Source organism: Eremomyces bilateralis (assembly GCF_010015585.1).
Source record: "Eremomyces bilateralis CBS 781.70 unplaced genomic scaffold P152scaffold_11, whole genome shotgun sequence".
Lineage (NCBI taxonomy): Eukaryota > Fungi > Ascomycota > Dothideomycetes > Eremomycetales > Eremomycetaceae > Eremomyces > Eremomyces bilateralis.
In genome coordinates, this window is record NW_022985077.1 from 67700 (window position 1) to 84917 (window position 17218).

The 17218-nt window shown below is 50.2% G+C and overlaps 8 protein-coding genes across 8 annotated transcripts; 7 read left to right on the top strand and 1 right to left on the bottom strand.

Moving 5' to 3' along the window:
* Positions 1-263: 263 nt before the first annotated feature.
* On the top strand, positions 264-675 carry P152DRAFT_474145 (uncharacterized protein; the record flags this gene model as incomplete). The annotated part of the gene is made up of 3 exons (XM_033681302.1): positions 264-336; positions 481-604; positions 657-675. The coding sequence occupies 3 exons, from the start codon at positions 264-266 to the stop codon at positions 673-675; spliced, it is 216 nt and encodes a 71-aa protein (XP_033533520.1).
* A 941-nt stretch (positions 676-1616) lies between these two features.
* Positions 1617-3557, top strand: P152DRAFT_474146 (amidase; the record flags this gene model as incomplete). Its single annotated transcript, XM_033681303.1, has 5 exons — positions 1617-1880; positions 1946-2767; positions 2852-2902; positions 2953-3376; positions 3433-3557. The coding sequence occupies 5 exons, from the start codon at positions 1617-1619 to the stop codon at positions 3555-3557; spliced, it is 1686 nt and encodes a 561-aa protein (XP_033533521.1).
* Positions 3558-4113: 556 nt separating this feature from the next.
* Positions 4114-6239, top strand: P152DRAFT_36666 (uncharacterized protein). The gene is made up of 2 exons (XM_033675432.1): positions 4114-4337; positions 4706-6239. Exons 1-2 carry the CDS (start codon positions 4312-4314, stop codon positions 6183-6185), a joined length of 1506 nt encoding a protein of 501 aa, XP_033533522.1. The 5' UTR covers positions 4114-4311; the 3' UTR covers positions 6186-6239.
* A 507-nt stretch (positions 6240-6746) lies between these two features.
* On the top strand, positions 6747-8257 carry P152DRAFT_398303 (uncharacterized protein; the record flags this gene model as incomplete). The annotated part of the gene is made up of 2 exons (XM_033676452.1): positions 6747-6827; positions 6893-8257. The coding sequence occupies 2 exons, from the start codon at positions 6747-6749 to the stop codon at positions 8255-8257; spliced, it is 1446 nt and encodes a 481-aa protein (XP_033533523.1).
* Positions 8258-8916: 659 nt separating this feature from the next.
* Positions 8917-10143, top strand: P152DRAFT_507715 (NAD(P)-binding protein; the record flags this gene model as incomplete). The annotated part of the gene is made up of 5 exons (XM_033682549.1): positions 8917-9022; positions 9081-9225; positions 9320-9417; positions 9650-9751; positions 9812-10143. The coding sequence occupies 5 exons, from the start codon at positions 8917-8919 to the stop codon at positions 10003-10005; spliced, it is 645 nt and encodes a 214-aa protein (XP_033533524.1). The 3' UTR covers positions 10006-10143.
* Positions 10144-10494: 351 nt separating this feature from the next.
* Positions 10495-11771, top strand: P152DRAFT_458848 (alpha/beta-hydrolase). The gene is made up of 5 exons (XM_033679556.1): positions 10495-10768; positions 10822-10926; positions 10991-11123; positions 11183-11514; positions 11575-11771. Exons 1-5 carry the CDS (start codon positions 10538-10540, stop codon positions 11620-11622), a joined length of 849 nt encoding a protein of 282 aa, XP_033533525.1. The 5' UTR covers positions 10495-10537; the 3' UTR covers positions 11623-11771.
* A 2035-nt stretch (positions 11772-13806) lies between these two features.
* P152DRAFT_458851 (uncharacterized protein) lies at positions 13807-14736 on the bottom strand. Its single transcript, XM_033679557.1, has one exon. It carries the CDS (start codon positions 14370-14372, stop codon positions 14073-14075), a length of 300 nt encoding a protein of 99 aa, XP_033533526.1. The 5' UTR covers positions 14373-14736; the 3' UTR covers positions 13807-14072.
* A 1006-nt stretch (positions 14737-15742) lies between these two features.
* On the top strand, positions 15743-16948 carry P152DRAFT_449703 (alpha/beta-hydrolase; the record flags this gene model as incomplete). Its single annotated transcript, XM_033678124.1, has 1 exon — positions 15743-16948. One exon carries the CDS (start codon positions 15743-15745, stop codon positions 16946-16948), a length of 1206 nt encoding a protein of 401 aa, XP_033533527.1.
* Between the last annotated feature and the right edge of the window lie 270 nt (positions 16949-17218).

Here is a 17218-nt window from a genome sequence, read left to right on the forward strand (position 1 = left end):
TGAATCTTTTTAGTGCATGCGGAGTAGAGGTACTGTGTGGGGTCAGAGTAATGAGTAATGAAGTAATCCGGTCAAATCGTGCACAGGCCCCAACAACCACGAGACGCGTCAAACCGACTCTAGATCTTAGATGATCAATATCTTCATCAATTTTAATGATGGAACGCTCAATTTTGGGTGAAATTAGCGGGAATCGGCGTAAGGATGCAAATCTTACGCCAGAACAGCGATCTGCAATCATTGGAATGGTCGACGCGGGCCTAATGTCTAAACGAGCGATTGCGCGCGAGGTCGGATGCTCGCCCTCAACCATCGACTACACAATTGAGAAGTTCGGTACGCAACGAACGTTCAAGTCTCTCCCAAAAGGACACCGACCAAGATGATCACGGAACCTGACTTCCGTTATCTTCAACAACAAATAAAAAAACCCGAAGGTCACGCACAACGAGCTGGCGCGGTCCCTCACATGCGACCAAGGCACCCCGTCCAAGTCGACCGTCAAACGCGCGCTCCGGGGGTCCAAATACTACCGCAAATGGCGTATGCGTAAGAAGATCCAATTAACGGAAGAGGGAGCCCGTAAATGGCTCGAATTCGCAAGGTACTGGCTTCCTAAAATCGAGCAATTGATGGTTAGTCTAACTGTGCTATAGCCCCGCGTTGCCCCGCTAATCGCTCATCGTATAGGACGTCGAGTTTTCCGATGAATCAAGCGTCCAGAATCGGCCGCACCGCCTATGTTGGGTCTTTTGCCTTCCGGAGGACCATTTCAAGAAAGACACAGTCCATAACGGCGAACATGTGAAGGCTGAGATATCGATAATGGTCTGAGGTTGTATATCGAGGCGTGGTAAGAGCGAGTTGATCATTATGGAGCGAGATGAGGAGGCTGTAAAAGGCGGATTTACGTCAAAGTCGTATATACAGGCTCTCGAAGAGGGACTCCTACCGTTCCATACGCTAGAGAAGCTATTCATGCAAGATAACGCGCGAATTCATACCTCAAAGTTGTCGACTAGGTGGTTCCAAGACCATCAGATTGCTTGCATCGATTGGCCACCTTATAGCCCAGACCTGAATCCAATTGAGCACATTTGGAAGCAGATGAAAGGTTATTTACACCAAAAATACCCAGATTTTGGTAGTCTAAAGAATAACCAGGTTGATAGGATCAAGATGATGCGCGCAATAATAGAGGCCTGGAATTCCATCGGCCAAGACAAGGTAAACGCGCTAATTGAGAGTTTACCGCGTCGTCTGCAGGCTGTACCTGAGGCAAAGGGCTGGTATACTAAATATTAGCCTGTTCTTTCCATCTATGATGTTTTTAGAGCGGTTAGCCTTTGTGATAGTAATGTATCGATTGATTTATATTGGTGATGCATTTTGTGGTGGAGTGAAAAACAGGGGTTTGACCGGATTACTCGGACCCCTCACAGTAGCTCGCGGTGCGCAGAGTACCCGAGGAGTCCATTGTGGAGCCCCACGAAGCTTATCAATTGATCGTGGGGAAATATATCACCACATCTGTGGAGTAATAAAGCCGCGCACGAAGCACAACATCTTCCTGTTTGTAAATCATATACAAGTAATACAGTAAATTCGATTCCAATATGGATTGGAGAGCGCTCGCAAAGCAAAAGCGCGAATCAACCATCGCCCAGATTCCTAAAGAATGGGTGCTCCCCACCATTCCCCCCCCCGCAGAACAACGGGATATATCTGGCGTGTGGATGCACCAATATCTGACACCGGAAGAAATCGAAATCACCTCGAGCGATGCCGAGAAGGTCGTGGAATTGGCGTCTGCGGGACGGTGGAAGGCGGTCGATATCGCAAGCGCGTTCTGTCATCGAGCCGCGATTGCGCATCAAGTGGTGAGGCGAGATTTTCTGCTCTCCTGCATATTGTAGACGTTTAGGATTACTGATTACACGTCAAGCTTAACTGCCTCCATGAGTTCTTCCCCCAGCAAGCCCTCGAGGCGGCTCGCGCCCTCGATGAGCATCTTACCTCGACCGGGAAACCAAAGGGAGTCTTACATGGTCTACCAGTCAGTCTCAAGGACCAATTCCACGTTAAAGGGGTTGAGACGACGATGGGATATCTCGGCTGGATCGGGACGTTCGAAGGGAAGAAAGGCACGGGAAAAGAGCGCGTGCACGAAAGCCTCATGGTGAAAGATCTGAAGGATCTAGGCGCGGTCTTGTACTGCAAGACTGCGGTTCCTTCTACTCTTATGTCTGGCGAGACCGTCAATAACATTATCGATTACTGCTGGAACTCGGCGAACCGAAACCTGAGTTCTGGCGGTAGCTCAGGGGGTGAAGGCGCGCTCATCGGCGCGGGTGGGAGCGTCGTTGGGTTCGGCACTGATATCGGCGGCAGTATCCGAATCCCGGCGGCGTTCAATGGCCTATATGGGTTGCGGCCGAGCTCGGGGAGACTTCCCTATGAAGGGATGGCGAACAGCATGGATGGGCAGAACAGCATCCTGAGCGTGGTTGGCCCGCTGTCTTCAACCCCTGGAGGCTTGAAATTGGTGACAAAGGCGTTGTTGGGGATGCAGCCGTGGAGTTACGATCCCATGGTTGTGGAACTGCCGTGGAGAGAGGAAGTGGGAGAGCAAGTGTCTCGACGCGCCACAGAGGATGGGGGTCTCACCTTCGCGATTTTTTGGGACGATGGAGAAATCAGACCTTACCCATCAGTGCGTAGGGCTCTTGAGAAGGTGAAAGCGGAGATTGAAAAGAAGGGCCATCAAGTAAGTCGGAGATGTTCTTACCTTTTCTACCGCCATGGTTTTGGCATTGTATTTTAGTGCCTTTCAACTGACGGGATATGGTAGGTCATTGAATGGAGTCCACCCAAATCTATCGGGGCGATAAGTGACATAGCGGTAAGCCCAAATCCATCGACAACCCCTCTTCACAGCTAATCAGATGCCAGATGGGAGTATTCATGTCAGATGGCGGAGTGGATGCCTACAATGCTTTCGCACTGGCCCACGAGGAACCGGCCCCCCAACTTGCCCCAATCGTCCCAACCACCCCCCGAACGCAGGCGACCGCCTCCGAGGTTGCAGCTATGAACGTCACAATTCGGGAGTTGCGCAAGGAGCTCATGGATTACTGGAACAGCACCGTGTCGCTCACGAAGAACGGACGGCCCATCGACGCCATCATCAGTCCCGTGTCTCCGTATCCTGCGGCGCGGAGAGAGATGTACACGCATTACGCGTACACGTCGTGGGTCAACGCCCTGGATTGGACCACCGTCGTCATCCCGGTGCTGAGAACAGATAAGGCGGTGGATGTGGTCGATCCTTCATTCACTCCGCGCAGCGAGGCGGAGAAGTTGGAATTCGAAAATTGTAAGTGACCACTCCGCTCCCGTATAGCTCCCATGGCTAACGCAGCCCTTCCCTAGACGACCTGGATATGTATGACGGGGCGAAGGTTGGGGTTCAGTTGGTTGGACGCCGTCTGCAGGAGGAGAAGATGATCGAAATCGCAGCGCAGGTGTCGCGTTGGGTGAAGTCGGCCTCGGAATGAAACTGTAGATCGCTCATGTCCTCGCTCCATCCAATATCAAAGTCAGCCCGTCATTCAATCGGGAAATACCAGGACGACTGGGCTGCCACGTAGATGCTGGAGTTTGAAGCAGCTGCGTGATCGAAGCGAAGGAGATGCATCGTTGTCAAAGCTCCTTGCAGCCGCTAGCTGCTTTGGGGTTCGGCGGTATCTTCAGCTGCTTCCACTCGACGACGACAGGGAACCTGTTCTCAGTTTCTGACATCTCATGGCCACCTCCGCTTGAGGCTTGAATTCGATATTTTACCTCCAATGCAAACTTGTATAAGCGGCAGATCTTGCTTGTCTTATCATCACCGACCATGCAGTCACAGACCATTCAAGCGGTCTAGACACTGGACATTCAAGAGCAAGCAAGAAATCGGACGACGCAGCGATTGCCGGAGCCCTACACGTTCTTTCGACTTGCATACCTTCTTCAGCCCCGTTAATGATGTAGACCTGCAGGTTCACTGCTATGCGCCATCGATGTTTATCGCAATGCGTATGAGGCTGACTTCGATCGGTCTGGATTCGTCAGAGCCAGCCCATTCAGGCCTTGGCTCTGAAACTTGCTCTGCTGCATTCGGTTGTATGGCATGCTTGCGTGCCAGGACGACTACAAGTGCCGGGAGTCGAATTCTATAGGACAATCCAAATCAACCCCGATATCTTTATTGGCTGTGGCTACCAAAAGACGCATCATGCGATATGGTGATAGCGATTTCTGATCTGCATGAAGGAGATCTTGAATGAGGACAGGTAGGTCGATGCAGCTCTCGACATTATCAGCTTGCGATTTCATAAATTCCCTCAATGTATCCGACATTATGGCTGGTCCTTCTGTTTTCCTGAGTCTTTCCCCCAACTCGAATCAAGTCCTCTGTTGTCTTTCGCATGATGCGAGCATTTTTGTGCCCTTGGGCGCTTGCCCTCCTATTTGCAGCCGTGAATGGCGAGCAACTTCAAGAGCGCGGAAACGATGAGCACGGTCGAGGAGTTGGATCGCAAGGCTGGGGCCATCATGGACCGTACTTTCAAACCAAATCTTGGGACGAACCACATAAGGTGGTGACTCTTGAAACGACCACGATTGTAACGACGGACTGTACGACTGAGACATCAAGCAGTGGCTTTAATCCCTCAAGTACCATTCCCCATCCCCCTCCGCCGCCGTCCCCGACGTCTTCTGTGGCCACTTCGACATATACACCAGCCCCCCCTGGAAGCCCTTCGCAACCGTCTCCGCCTTGCACGACGATCGTATCATCCTGTGCTTATATTATCAAGACTTCAACTATATACAGCACCTTGCTTAAGCCCCCGCCTACTTCGGCATGTCCACCACCTAGAACCAGTACCACGACCGTTCAAAATCCATGCTCTTCAATGTCGGGCGTCTGTTCCACCATCACTCATAAACCTCCCCCATTGGTGTCTACTACTACCCTTACAACGGGGTCGCCACTATGCGGCGGTGGAACATCATATTTTACCTCCGTGTTTTACGGCAATATCACGCAAAACGTCGTCTCGACGGTTACGGAGACTAGCATATCTACTTCGATCTCGACAGCATTGCAGCGGTCAACCGTCACTACAACGGCTCCTGGCGAGACAGTAACTTCTACGACTACAACAGCTGTATATCCAAGTTCTTGTCCAGCGGACCTCACAGTAACCACGTCGGTTACTATCCCAACGACGACAACAGCGACGGTCACCCTCCCTCCAAGCACTTCTACACTAACGCAAACAATGACCTCCGTTTCGGTGTCCATAAGCATCTTTCCGGTACCTTACACCGTATATGTCGAAGTATTCCCAAAGACGAGGACCCTCACGTCTACCATATTTAGTGGTTCTTCCTGTGCTAGCGGGCGGCCTTCTACAACACTAACATCTACCATTTTCTCAACAACGACGAGCACCAGTGTTGTTCCAGGCCCGCCAGTGTTCTTCGTTGTTACCGTCACAGAGCTCCGACTATCCACATCCGTCTTGACTACGACCATAGGAACGGGATCCCCTGTCCGGATAACGGAGACTGTTTCGACTACAATCCGTCCTTCGACATGCCCCCCTGAAACTGTCTCCACAACCACTACCCTGAGCACAATCACCTCCACCATACAGGCATCCAGTTGCGTTCCAAGTTCAGGAGATGGCTCAATCCCCGTAAGCTGTTCCGGCTCAACTTCAACAATTTATCCAAGCAGCTGCCCTTCCAACCCCATCGATCCATCGGGTGCTTCGACGATTACCAAAACCGTCTTCCCAAGCGCATGCGGGCCAAGTGGCTGCATTACATCGACAATCACCAGCACCCTTACCGTCACCCCCAGTGTCTCTGTAGTCCCGCAAGACAGCGGCGAGCCGATCCTGTGCAGGCCTGTGGAGCCATCCGATAGAACTGCTTTGCTCGTTCTGACGATCTTGTTTGGTGTGCTCTTGCTTCTGGCATTGCTAGCCTTAGCGGCAGCTCTTTGGAGCCGAAGGATACAGAAGAAGAAGCGAAGGGTGTGTGAGGCTTGCGGTCAGACGGACGATAGATGTACTTGTCAGAGGATTCCGCAGATGGGGGCGGCACCAATGGGGGAAACAGGGTGATCAACGAGTTAGGAGGTCATAATGATTGTAATGTAAAGCCGAGATGTGCCAAATATCACAATGGTAATAATTTTATATGAGATCTATGCTTAAGTACAATATCACAAAGGTTCCATTCAGGGGAGTGGTCAGGGGTACTATGATGTCATTGTCTTCTAGTGAAGAACCTGGAATGAGATCGGACAGACAACAAATCCGGCCTGTGGGATTGCATCATTTCAATAACAATATAAAAGTAGCATCTGCTACGAGTAAAACTAAGAAATTTGGTACTTTTGATATTGGTGCATCAAAGAGCTTGTCGCCTCCTGTGGTAAATCCAACTTGGTCGTCACTACCAACGATTCTTGAAATCCCAGCACCGGGACGCCGATCTCAACATCACACGAAAAGTCAGGATAGATAATTACTTCATCGCGAAGATCCCCGCGCTGATCTCTGTCCTCCTTTGTAGAGATTTATTACTCTTCAACCTCCCGTTATATCGTTATTTCAAGCCACTCTCTCTCGTGTCTTGGCTGCCACCTGCTGTGCCACGCCGATCTCATCAATCGTACCACAATGGCCGAGACCCAGCTGCCAACCCGCTCAACGACCATGAGCACCGACGACGATGCCGTTCCAGGCGAAGATACCAGCGAAGTATGGCCAACACTCTCAATCCCGGGGAACCGTGATTAGGTCTCTGGCTCACGAGACGTCTCCAGGTTACCAAGCTATTCCACGAGCGTCTCCAAGCATGGAAGCATGCATGCGGCTACCTCGAAGACTACATCACCGCGACGGAGAGGATGCATCACTCCCAAAGTAAAGAATATGAGAAGGTGCTGAAGTCAGTCTCACACCCGTTAAAAGAAGGCCATCACTTCGATCAAAGTCTGGGAGGTATTGCTGGCATGTTCGACAACATCCGATCGAATACGCAGGGTCTCGCAAACTCCCACCAGGAGACTTCGAAAGTGCTTAAAGGCTCAATCCTCCCGATCTTTGAGCGATTGCATACCGAGGTAAAGAATAAGACCAAGGAGCTCATAAAAGGAGCTGGGAAAGGCGGCAAGGCGGTCGACAAGGCACGCGCGATTACACAGAGGCACATCGAACTCTTAGGGCAACATACCGCGGCTTTCGATAGCACTGGCGGGAAGGTCGCTTCAAACGAAGATCCGTATGTGCTGCAACGAGGTGTTTTCCACCGCCTAAACAAACAGGTCGTGGAAGAGAACAACAATCGCAACGACCTGATCGCGGTTCAAGACAGCTTCGCCCACTTCGAAGCACACATCCTCAAAACGATGCAGGAAGGACTGGGTCAGTTTATGCAGGTCATGAGCAAGCAATGCGACCTCGACAAGAACATATACGGCGACATGGTCTCTACCGCTCAGCGTATCCCACTGGACTTCGAATGGCAAGGTTTCATTGCTCGGAATACCGGCGTACTTATCGACCCCCACCAACCTCTTCGTTCCGTTCAGTCCATCAATTTCCCGAATCAGAGCCACCGCGCGACGCAACCCCTCATCGCCGGATCATTGGAGCGCCGAGGCAAGATTCTCAAGAAGTACGAGTCGGCCTACTACGTCATCACCCCCTCCAAATATCTCCATGAATTCAAGACAGATGACGACTTCGGCAAGGAGCCCACCCCCGAGCTCTCCCTCTACATACCCGATTGCGCGGTGGGCGCCATTTCCGGCCAGAAATTCGCCGTCAAGGGCAAGGACGTCAGTAAAGGCAAAATCGGCAATTCATTCTCTATCAGCCACGAGATACAGCTCCGGGCACACACATCGACAGATGCGGAGCAGTGGTGGAATATCCTGCGAAATGCGGCGGGCATGAAGACCGATGAAGTGCCGGAGAGTCTGCCGAATAGCCCGGTTGTTGCGAGGACGAGTGAAACCACCAGCCCCACGAGCCCTACGAGTATAGGACCGGTTGAGTCAGGCGTGCTGAGAAGTCCTGTTGCAGACGAAAAGGAGAATGTAGTCGAGCCAAGCGCGGCTGCAGGTGCAGCTTCGGAGACAGTGAAGCCAGCAACTCGGTCAAATACAGGTATGGACAAGGTGTAAATGGAATCATGATCAGTTTGAGAGTGAGGAAGCGAGAATTGGATCATTTGCAAATGGGTTTCTTTACAGGGTGCGAGAAGTTGATACCAAGTCGGTTCTTTCCTTTTCATTTTCAAGATACCTGCGTCCAATTGATGCGCGATGAGTACATGGCCGATAACGCATTTTGTCCTGTCAATTCAGATTTTGGACGGATCCTCCTCTAATTGAATTTCCTTTGGATGAATTCTCTCGAATCAAACGCTTGGTATACATGCAGATATGGAATCTACTATGCCCAACGATCTCAAAGTTGAATATCGCATTTGGGAGACATTGTATCTCCATTTTCGACACCACGGTAACCAAAGATAATCATACCCATACTGTACGGTATGGACGCCATAGAAATCACGGTATATTCTTTGAAGAAGGAATTGCGCGAAGTCATCAAAGCCACAAGGCTGAAGGAACGACCACTTTTAATGGCGAAAGCAATCGTGACCAGGAAACTGTTTACCTTCCTTTCGTCTGACAGCAGAGCAACAGACTTCCGCTGAAAACATCCCTTTACTTTGTCCATTAAGTCGTCATATGCGCGTCCCTTTTGACCTCTAAATCGTCTATTATGTCTTCACAAGCGCGTCCCGTTTGCCTATTTTCAATCTTGTCAATGAACCATGGCGTGCCGACTTAAGGGAAAAGTGGCCACCATTACCGGATCATATTCAGGCCTTGGGCGAGCAATTGTGCTTGCATACGCGGCTGAAGGCGCTGCAATCTTCTGTATGGACCTCTACCCCAACCCTCGCTCGACATTCCACCAATCCCCAGACCGGTAAAGCCGACTCGATCCATAACCGCACACTCGAGCCGACTACGCTCGAGGAGCTCTGCAGGCTTTATCCAGGAAGGGAGCATATGTTTGTCAAGGTGGATGTGACCAAAGCCAACGACATGCGCAACGGCATCGCGCTTTGTGTGAAGAAGTTAGGATGACTGGATATCCTGGTGAACTGTGCCGGTATCTACGTCGAGAGCACTCACAGCCGGCCATAGAGGATCCACGAGACGAGTGAGCAGGACTTTCGATGATACGATGGTGACGAACGCGAAAAGAGTCTTTTTGGGATGCAAATATGCTATCAGGCAGATGGTGCTTCAAAAGCCTTTGCCGGACAGTGATGGGACTTGGATGGATTATCAACGTGGCGGATGTCCAAGGGACTGTGACTTACTATTCAACTCGTACGTTTTGCCCCAGATGCCATCTGGTTGTAGATCCTTTGGGTGTCTTCTGTGGATTGTCAACGCGGAAGTGTACTCGGCAGGTCAGCGACCGCGGAGATAATCTGCTGGACATTGCCAATCGCTTTGGAACCATGGACATGGGACTTCGTTAACGTTTATTAGCCTCCTACTGCGCCTCGAAAGGTGCCGTTATCCAATTGACTCGGCAAATTGCTCTGAATTATGCGGGATCGAAAATCCATTCCAACTGCCTTTGTCCTGGGTGTAAGTGTTCACTCACCACTTGATTGGATGACAGTAGAACTGACCGAACTCCTTTCACAGTCCTCATAACCGCTATGACGCAGCACGTACAAAGTGACCCTTTAGAAGCTGCGCAAATGTCGAAGGACCACCCGCTCCGTGGACTGGGCAAGCCGGAAAACGTTGCCAGAGCTGCCGTGTTCTTGGCCAGCGAGGATGTGCGATGGATGACAGGTCCCGTGCTGCCTGTTGATGGTGGATATACTTGTCATTAGAATTGGCAGGTCTGAAATGTTTGGGAATGGCAGACTCAAATATGAAAATTAATATAATCCAAGGAAGATTAGAGACGGCAGATGGGGCCGGCTTTTCTGTCGCCCATTCTTCATTATGGGTGCGACACACCATTCACTACCCCGAATTAAGAAATAACTGTATTATTTAAGGTTTACCCACTATATTCATCTATTTGCAGGCTAGGGGTGACTTCGGAAACTGAAACCGAAAATTAATATATACAAACTCAGGAACAGGGCAACCTGGCCCTAACCATCCGCGGCAGCCAAAAATGGCAGAAACGCAGGATTGGTCGATTTCAGCGGCTTAAATGCCCAAAATATCCGTTTTCATGAATATCTAGCTTAAATAGGTGGCGGCAATATTCTCGGTAGTTAGTGCCGCTCCTGGGGCGTGGTCACAAGTGGAGGCCATGTCTGAGTCTATAAGATCGCTGGAGTCGTGTTCCAGACTGAAGCCAGTTCTCCAGTAAGTTCTTCGAAGTTGTTTGAGTAGAAACAATCAGTTACGATGGCGTCATCATTGAGAATCCTTTTCTCCTTTGTCGTGGCACTGTTCGTCACCAGTGCATTTGCCCAGCTGGACCAGCAAACATACGATGAGATGGCCTATTTGGCCAAACATGCGTCTGCCGCCTATAAAGAGGATTGCCGGAGTCCGGTGGGAACAACAAAACTTGCGCAGTACGAAAATGGCGCTAAAGGGTATATCGCCGTGGATCAACAGAGGAAATGGATCATAGTGCGTTTTGAAGAACTTTGATGGAAGGAACTGCGTGAACTGAACATTGATAGGTGGCATTCCGAGGAACAAATGGTGCGCAAGACTTGATAACCGATTTGGACAACGCTCTCGTTCCGTATACAGTCCAGGGCTCCAAAGGCTGTCAAGGCTGCAAGGTATGCTACAACCAATCAGTATATATCATTGTTTCAAAACGAATAATACTTACAATGCCTTCAGGTCCATTCCGGCTTCCAGAAAGCATGGGCCAAGAATGTCAATGCGGTCATAAGTGATCTCAAGATCGTGAAAAAGGAATATCCAGAGCATCGCATCATGATCACTGGCCATAGTCTCGGCGGAGGATTGAGCGGTGAGCACATGTGCCGACCACCTACGTTCCGGGGCGATGCTAATGCAGTTTCAAACTAGCCCTCTGCGGTATTACCATCGCCCAAGAATTTGGCATTGGGAAAGTCACCGCGTACGGCTTTGCGGCCCCTCGCGTGGGCGACAAGAACTTCGCGGCACACCAGGAGGCCGCATTCCCGGGTAAAACGTTCCATCGTGTCACATCCATGGACGACGGCGTCCCTCAGGATCTGAAGGTCTCCGAGGGGTACTACCATGGAGGGACTGAGTATTGGATTCAGAAGGAGCCGAATCCGAGTATCAATGACATCAAAGTCTGCAACGGGTCCGAGGATCCGACATGCAATGCGAAGGCGGCGGCAAATGTCCGCATTCCTATGGGAATCAACCAGGTCAGTGGATCCAAGTGTCTGACCGCTCTTTGCCCATCCAATTGCTGATGGTGACACCAGGCTCACTTCACATACTTCGTTCAAATGGGTTCTTCAACGCAGTGCTAGAATCTTCCCGATGTTGCGTTGGCGATGGTCCTAGTCAAGTCGAAGGACATCATGCATCATACCATGAGCGTAATCTTGCTGGAATTAAACCTGTTAATCTCAATCTTCGGTTAGAATACATGAGTGTTACTATGCAGGACAAACCGTCTGACAAGACCTATGCTCCTCGTATTGGTCCGTTCACCGCCCCGGAGGTTTCCCAGAAATGGCATAAGAATTGCGAAACGACTGACTGTGGGTTGTAGAGATGATGCGGACTTGGAAAAGGATATTCATGTAGGAGTAGAACTAGCAAGGACAAGGCAGAGAATGCGACAAGTGCATCCATGTTGCGGGCCAAACAGGGTTCAGGCACAAATAATGGAACAATGCGCTGATGATTCGGTCCCAGTAGTAACCACGGATATACAAGGGGTAGACTTGAGAAATGCAGCCAGGTGGTAGGATTCCAGTGGCTTGATGGGGCTGAAACAAAAGGCTGTCCACCCGTAACCCAACAAACCGGCTCGACGATCATGCCTGACACAACATCCCCCAACGCCGTGGTTTTGGAATACCGGTGTACCGGCACATGTGTGACAGAAGTCCAGTTTTCTTCTTCTTTTCCACCGGCGTCATAAATGCGCCAGTTGATCGATCTACTTTGAAAGTTGAGGGGATGGATGTTTGGATATTTCGGAATAGGAACCGGGGTAGAGACCGAGGACGAGGGTAAATGGCATAAGTCGAAGCCATGGGCTGATTTGAGGTCAGGTCACTATTTCAAATGTGAAATTTACCAACATGGATCGTCGCAGTAGGAGCTGGTCCAACATACTAGGCTTACTAGCAGACGGGCAGGTTCCCCTATACCTTTTCCAGGGTTTTATCCAGTGCAGGGACGACTTTTGAAGGACCAGGTGGAATTCGTCAACGCAAGTCGCAGGGAATTGCGAAGCGAGCTGCAAGATTATGCACAAGCTTTGCTTCTAGGATTTCGAAGCCTGTTGAAACTCGGAAGAGAACTTGTGCTTTCGCCCTGATCGGAGGCATTAGCTTCGTGGCCAGGACCCGGGGTTGATTAAATTAGAGAATCTTCGACGCCCATGGGTGGCAATGGGCGTGGATGTTAGCAGGGAAGATGGAAAATATGAGAACCCAGGATAAGAATTGGGAAGGATCCAAGGACGGGTTGCAAGCAAAGAGCGGTTAACATGTGGAGATTGTCCCAGGTTCTTGCCTCTTGGTGATGGGGTGTGATCAGCTGGGTTACGGCCTTACCGGCATGAACTATGAAGGGCAGGTCTGCGGGGATTAGGGTTAGGAAACTGCGTTCATGCGCCATGTTCGGTTTGTTGTGCTGTCGTTTTTTGATCGTAATGCGGGTATCTGCAAGAATCCCTAATTTGCAATCCGACAGGATGCTGCTAGTTCCATGCCGCTTTGGTCCGCCCCGGATGGCTCGTAGCAAAGGCCATCGAATTTAGACAAGGGGTCGAAGGAGGACAAAGGGGACATGGAATCGTGATGGAAAAGAGACCAGGTGCGAGTAAGGTGTATCCTGTAGGAACAAGGTTGTTGAAAAACGAATTCTCGGGGTAAGCGGTTCGATCCGCGCAATGGGACGCCTGACCCACCGTATATTTAGTGGGTTTGGCTAGCCCTCTAGCAGGACCCGAGTACCTGTATCCCGGGTCCTGGAATCCCCACTGACAGCTGGACTCCACTGGGCACTGTGTCCTTGACTGCCGACTGGTGTCATTCTGTTGAGTGTGCACTTCAAATTCGCGACTGAGTATGTGACACCCGACATGTCGAATCCCCTTAGTAAGGCAGGGTAAATTCCTCTGTGAGGTGCAACCATCCCGAAGAATGAGTTCGTCTGTTTTGTGACGCCTCATGCCAGCCCTGGTAGACTCTAGGTCGGTACAGGCGCCACTGCGGCGAGTCACGGGTTTTCAAATCTGACCCCTCGTCTTCCCATCTAGAATCCTGGCTTCTGCACTTCTGCAGAACTCGAGGGAGAGATTTGGACCCTTGAAGATTGGCACCGGGTGGACGGAGTGACACACTCCCGTTACAGTACGACGGCTCAATCCTACCTACCCACCGTTGGATAAAATAGGGAAGCCTTACGATTGCCTGCTTATGAAATGGTAAATAAAGGTCGGAGCTGATTCTGGAGCCTTGGAAATGTCGTCCTCATAGATGAGGATCCGGCAAATGATGCAGAATACGGAGTAGAATCACCAGTTGCAACCCCTATCGTGTGAAATACAAGAATGATTCTTGCAGCTGTCAAACTATATCTATGTACTTGCTATCCTACAAACACCGTGCTAACAATGCCTGAAAAAAGGGAAAAACAGTCAAAGAAACTTGTATGCCCAAAGGAACAAAATGCTAAAGGAGACCTAACGCCCAAGAAAATCGCTATGTCGCCATCCTTCCTGCGATATGGAATGTCTCCCCTATCGCTTTAATCCAATTGCCTTTGAGAACCGATGGGATGAACGCTCGCTTTGCTTCTTGGACTTGAACGCGGGATGCTGGTCCTCCATGTGGTATGGTGGGAGGGTCGCCTTATTGTAGGCTGGGAGGGGTTCCGTCTCGTCGTGGACCGTGGTGTTATCAGTGATCGAATCGAATTCAACCACGCCGTATTGTAGATCTTCTTGAGCTTTCAAGACCCGCTTCTTTTCCCTGCGTTCGTGGACCTTCTCGGCGGTGAAATAGATGGCGGCACCAACAACTAGGACGACAGAGGCCATTGGAGCGAGAGGACAAAAATTGGAAGGGCTTCGAGAGGTGTGGGTGAGTTGATGAAAGGACGGATGTTGTCTTGGTGGAGGTTGCGGGACTGAAGAATAGGGTAGAAGGTATGATTGAATACTTTGTGTCTGAGGCTTTGTGAATGATTATAGTAGAATGAATTCCGAAAGCGAGGATAGATGGGAGAATTTATAACTACTCGCCTGCAGCAATCCATTGAGTCTGTTAACATCTATCATCTTGCATCCAAGTCATTAGCTTTGGGGCAGTGTATCTGATTTGAGTTTTCTTTGTTGTCTTCATTGGGCTGAGCACTCACAAGTCTTGATGCATGAAACGTCATCGTCAGTTCGGCCAACACAGCAACTCTACTGGATATTACTACTGTAAGTGGTAAGTCATTAATCGCCCTAGCCAGCGTGAAAAACGACGATATACCCATGCCCGTCCAATTATAACAATACTTTCCGAAATCGAATGTACGATACTCCGCCCCCCGGTCAGTGTAGAATATACGCCCCCGGTCAACGGGAATACGCCCCTTGTCAATATAAGCACTTAGCGAATACGCCCCTGGTCAGTATTAAAGATCCTCCCAACGACCACAAAGCAGTGGAAGAAGCTGTGAAGCGGTCAATTGCTACTGACAATGAGGCTATAACTAAGACTAAGATAAGTAACTAGGGACAAGCTTCACGATAGAAGCAAGAGCATAGAAAGAAAACAGCATCGCCAAGTACCTTAGTGTCAATCCTTTCGCGTCTTCCAACACATTTACAGCGCTATCAGAACCGTTGGAATGATCTTCATCATTATTATTGCTAACAAATAACAGGCCGCTCACCTTCTTTACCTGCTTCTTCAAGCATGCACCGTCTCCTGCTCCCTACCTTCGGAACGGTGAACTCTCGTCCGTGTCACCTTCTTCCCACGGAGTACGCCGAGTTAAATGAGGTCGGACAGCATTACGAATTGGCGTATCTCCGTATCTGTTCTTCTTGGCCCCCAAGTATAAACTATCTCGCACTGACGGGAGAGGCATAACTACCCACGGATGACTTTGAGTGATTATCCGAATACGTCACAATGAATTAATTCCTAGCTTTGTTATCCCGGCCAAGAGCTTCAACATAGCCTTCCATGGCGTACTGTAGGGCTATAATATGGCTTTGCATTGAGTCTAGCATTGATCTGCGAACTTGGCGTGTCACTATTCACTTGGCAGAGGGAAGGCAGGGACCGAAAAATTGAGATTAAGGCAGTGCTGATATACTCTTCATTATATAAACCACCGATTCTGCTGTCATTGCCCCGGCAAATACATCGTTCAAACCATCCAGTTTACATTGATACCATATCTTTGCCCAACATGCTTGCCCCAGCCTTCTTGCTCCTTTTTCAGACTATTTCAGCGTCGAGCATCCATTACTCTAGAGGAAACCATGGATCCTCCAAACGAACCAATGGATTCTGCAAACAATTGGATATCCCAGTGACTGCTACTTCAGAGAGCGCGATCTATGATGTACCCAGGGTGGACAATGACATCGAAGCGGCCGCCTGGGCAATCTATTCCGATACTTGGAGCACTCCAGACGGAGTAGAGAGGATCATCAAGAACACCACAACTTCTGGTACTTTCAATATCCATGCTCAACTGTGTGTCCCCAAGACTTCAGGAGAGAAAAAAGACATCCTGCAAATTGCCACCCACGGCGCGCATTACGACGGAAGATATTGGGATCCGGAACTCGATCGAGAGAAGCAGTCTTATGTTGAAGCATCAATCAGAGCAGGATACTCCATCCTCACATACGATCGTTTGGGAACTGGTCAATCCGATCATCCTGACGCATACGACGTGGTTCAAGCGCCGCTGGAACTGGAGATCCTCCGACAGTTGACCTTGATGGCGCGCGATGGCTCCCTCTCTAGCTTCGCAGAGAAAGCCAAACCTTCCGATGAGGCATTCCAAAAGTTACCAAAGCCAAGCAAGGTCGTACATGTCGGTCACAGTTTCGGATCCTTCATCACCTCTGCCTTCATTGCCAAGTATAGCAACCTGACCGACGGCGCCATCATCACTGGCTTCCTTCTGGGCCCATATCTAGGCAAGCCGGGTATGGCGTCATGGGCCGCCGAGTACGCCGCCACGGGCAATCCTCCTTTCGAACGACCGAGTGGCTACATGGTGTGCCAGGAGGTCGGTATCCAGAACCTGTTCTTCGCCGGCGACCCCAAGACCGCGTTCACCCCCGCAATGCTCAAGTATGGCAATGACATCAAGCAGCCCGTTCCGGTTGGGGAGTTCGCCTCCGCGTTTCATATCCTCGGACTGCCGGGACCCAACCTCAAAGCGCCGGTGCAATACGTGGCGGCGGAGTTCGACTTTTACATCTGCGGCGGTGATTGCAAGGGGTTATACGACGTGGAGGATTTGAAGAAAACGTACCCGAACGCCACTACCATCGAAGTCGCCATCCAACCGAACACCGGTCATGCCTTCACACTTCACAATAATGCCACGGCCGGCTTCCAGCTCACATTTGATTTCTTGGGCAGAAATGGGCTATAGTTTCAATTGTTCGGACCTGCGGCCATAATTGTAGTGGCGCCTCAGGGCGCTCTACCCCAGCTATTTTCTAGGCAAATTCAACGTACCATTCTCTTTCTCTAGCACTCTAACTAGTTAGATAGTAATAATAAGTTAGATAAAACGCTAGTTACTTGCAGTTGAAACTCTGTGCCAATGTCATCGGACATGAAGAGAAGTTCCTTCTTTTCGTTGTATTTATCGGTCCTAGACTGCTCTAAGGAATTTGATTCTGTGTTGCATAAGCCGCTT

Coding starts and splice junctions, on each gene's coding strand:
- P152DRAFT_36666 (XM_033675432.1), top strand. CDS start 4,312: ATGAAGGAGATCTTGAATGAGGACAG. Junction 4,338..4,705: donor GAGATCTTGAATGAGGACAG/GTAGGTCGATGC, acceptor GACATCAAGCAG/TGGCTTTAATCCCTCAAGTA.
- P152DRAFT_458851 (XM_033679557.1), bottom strand. CDS start 14,372: ATGGCCTCTGTCGTCCTAGTTGTTGGTGCCGCCATCTATTTCACCGCC.
- P152DRAFT_458848 (XM_033679556.1), top strand. CDS start 10,538: ATGGCGTCATCATTGAGAATCCTTTTCTCCTTTGTCGTGGCACTGTTC. Junction 10,927..10,990: donor AAGGCTGTCAAGGCTGCAAG/GTATGCTACAAC, acceptor CAATGCCTTCAG/GTCCATTCCGGCTTCCAGAA. Junction 11,124..11,182: donor TCTCGGCGGAGGATTGAGCG/GTGAGCACATGT, acceptor GTTTCAAACTAG/CCCTCTGCGGTATTACCATC.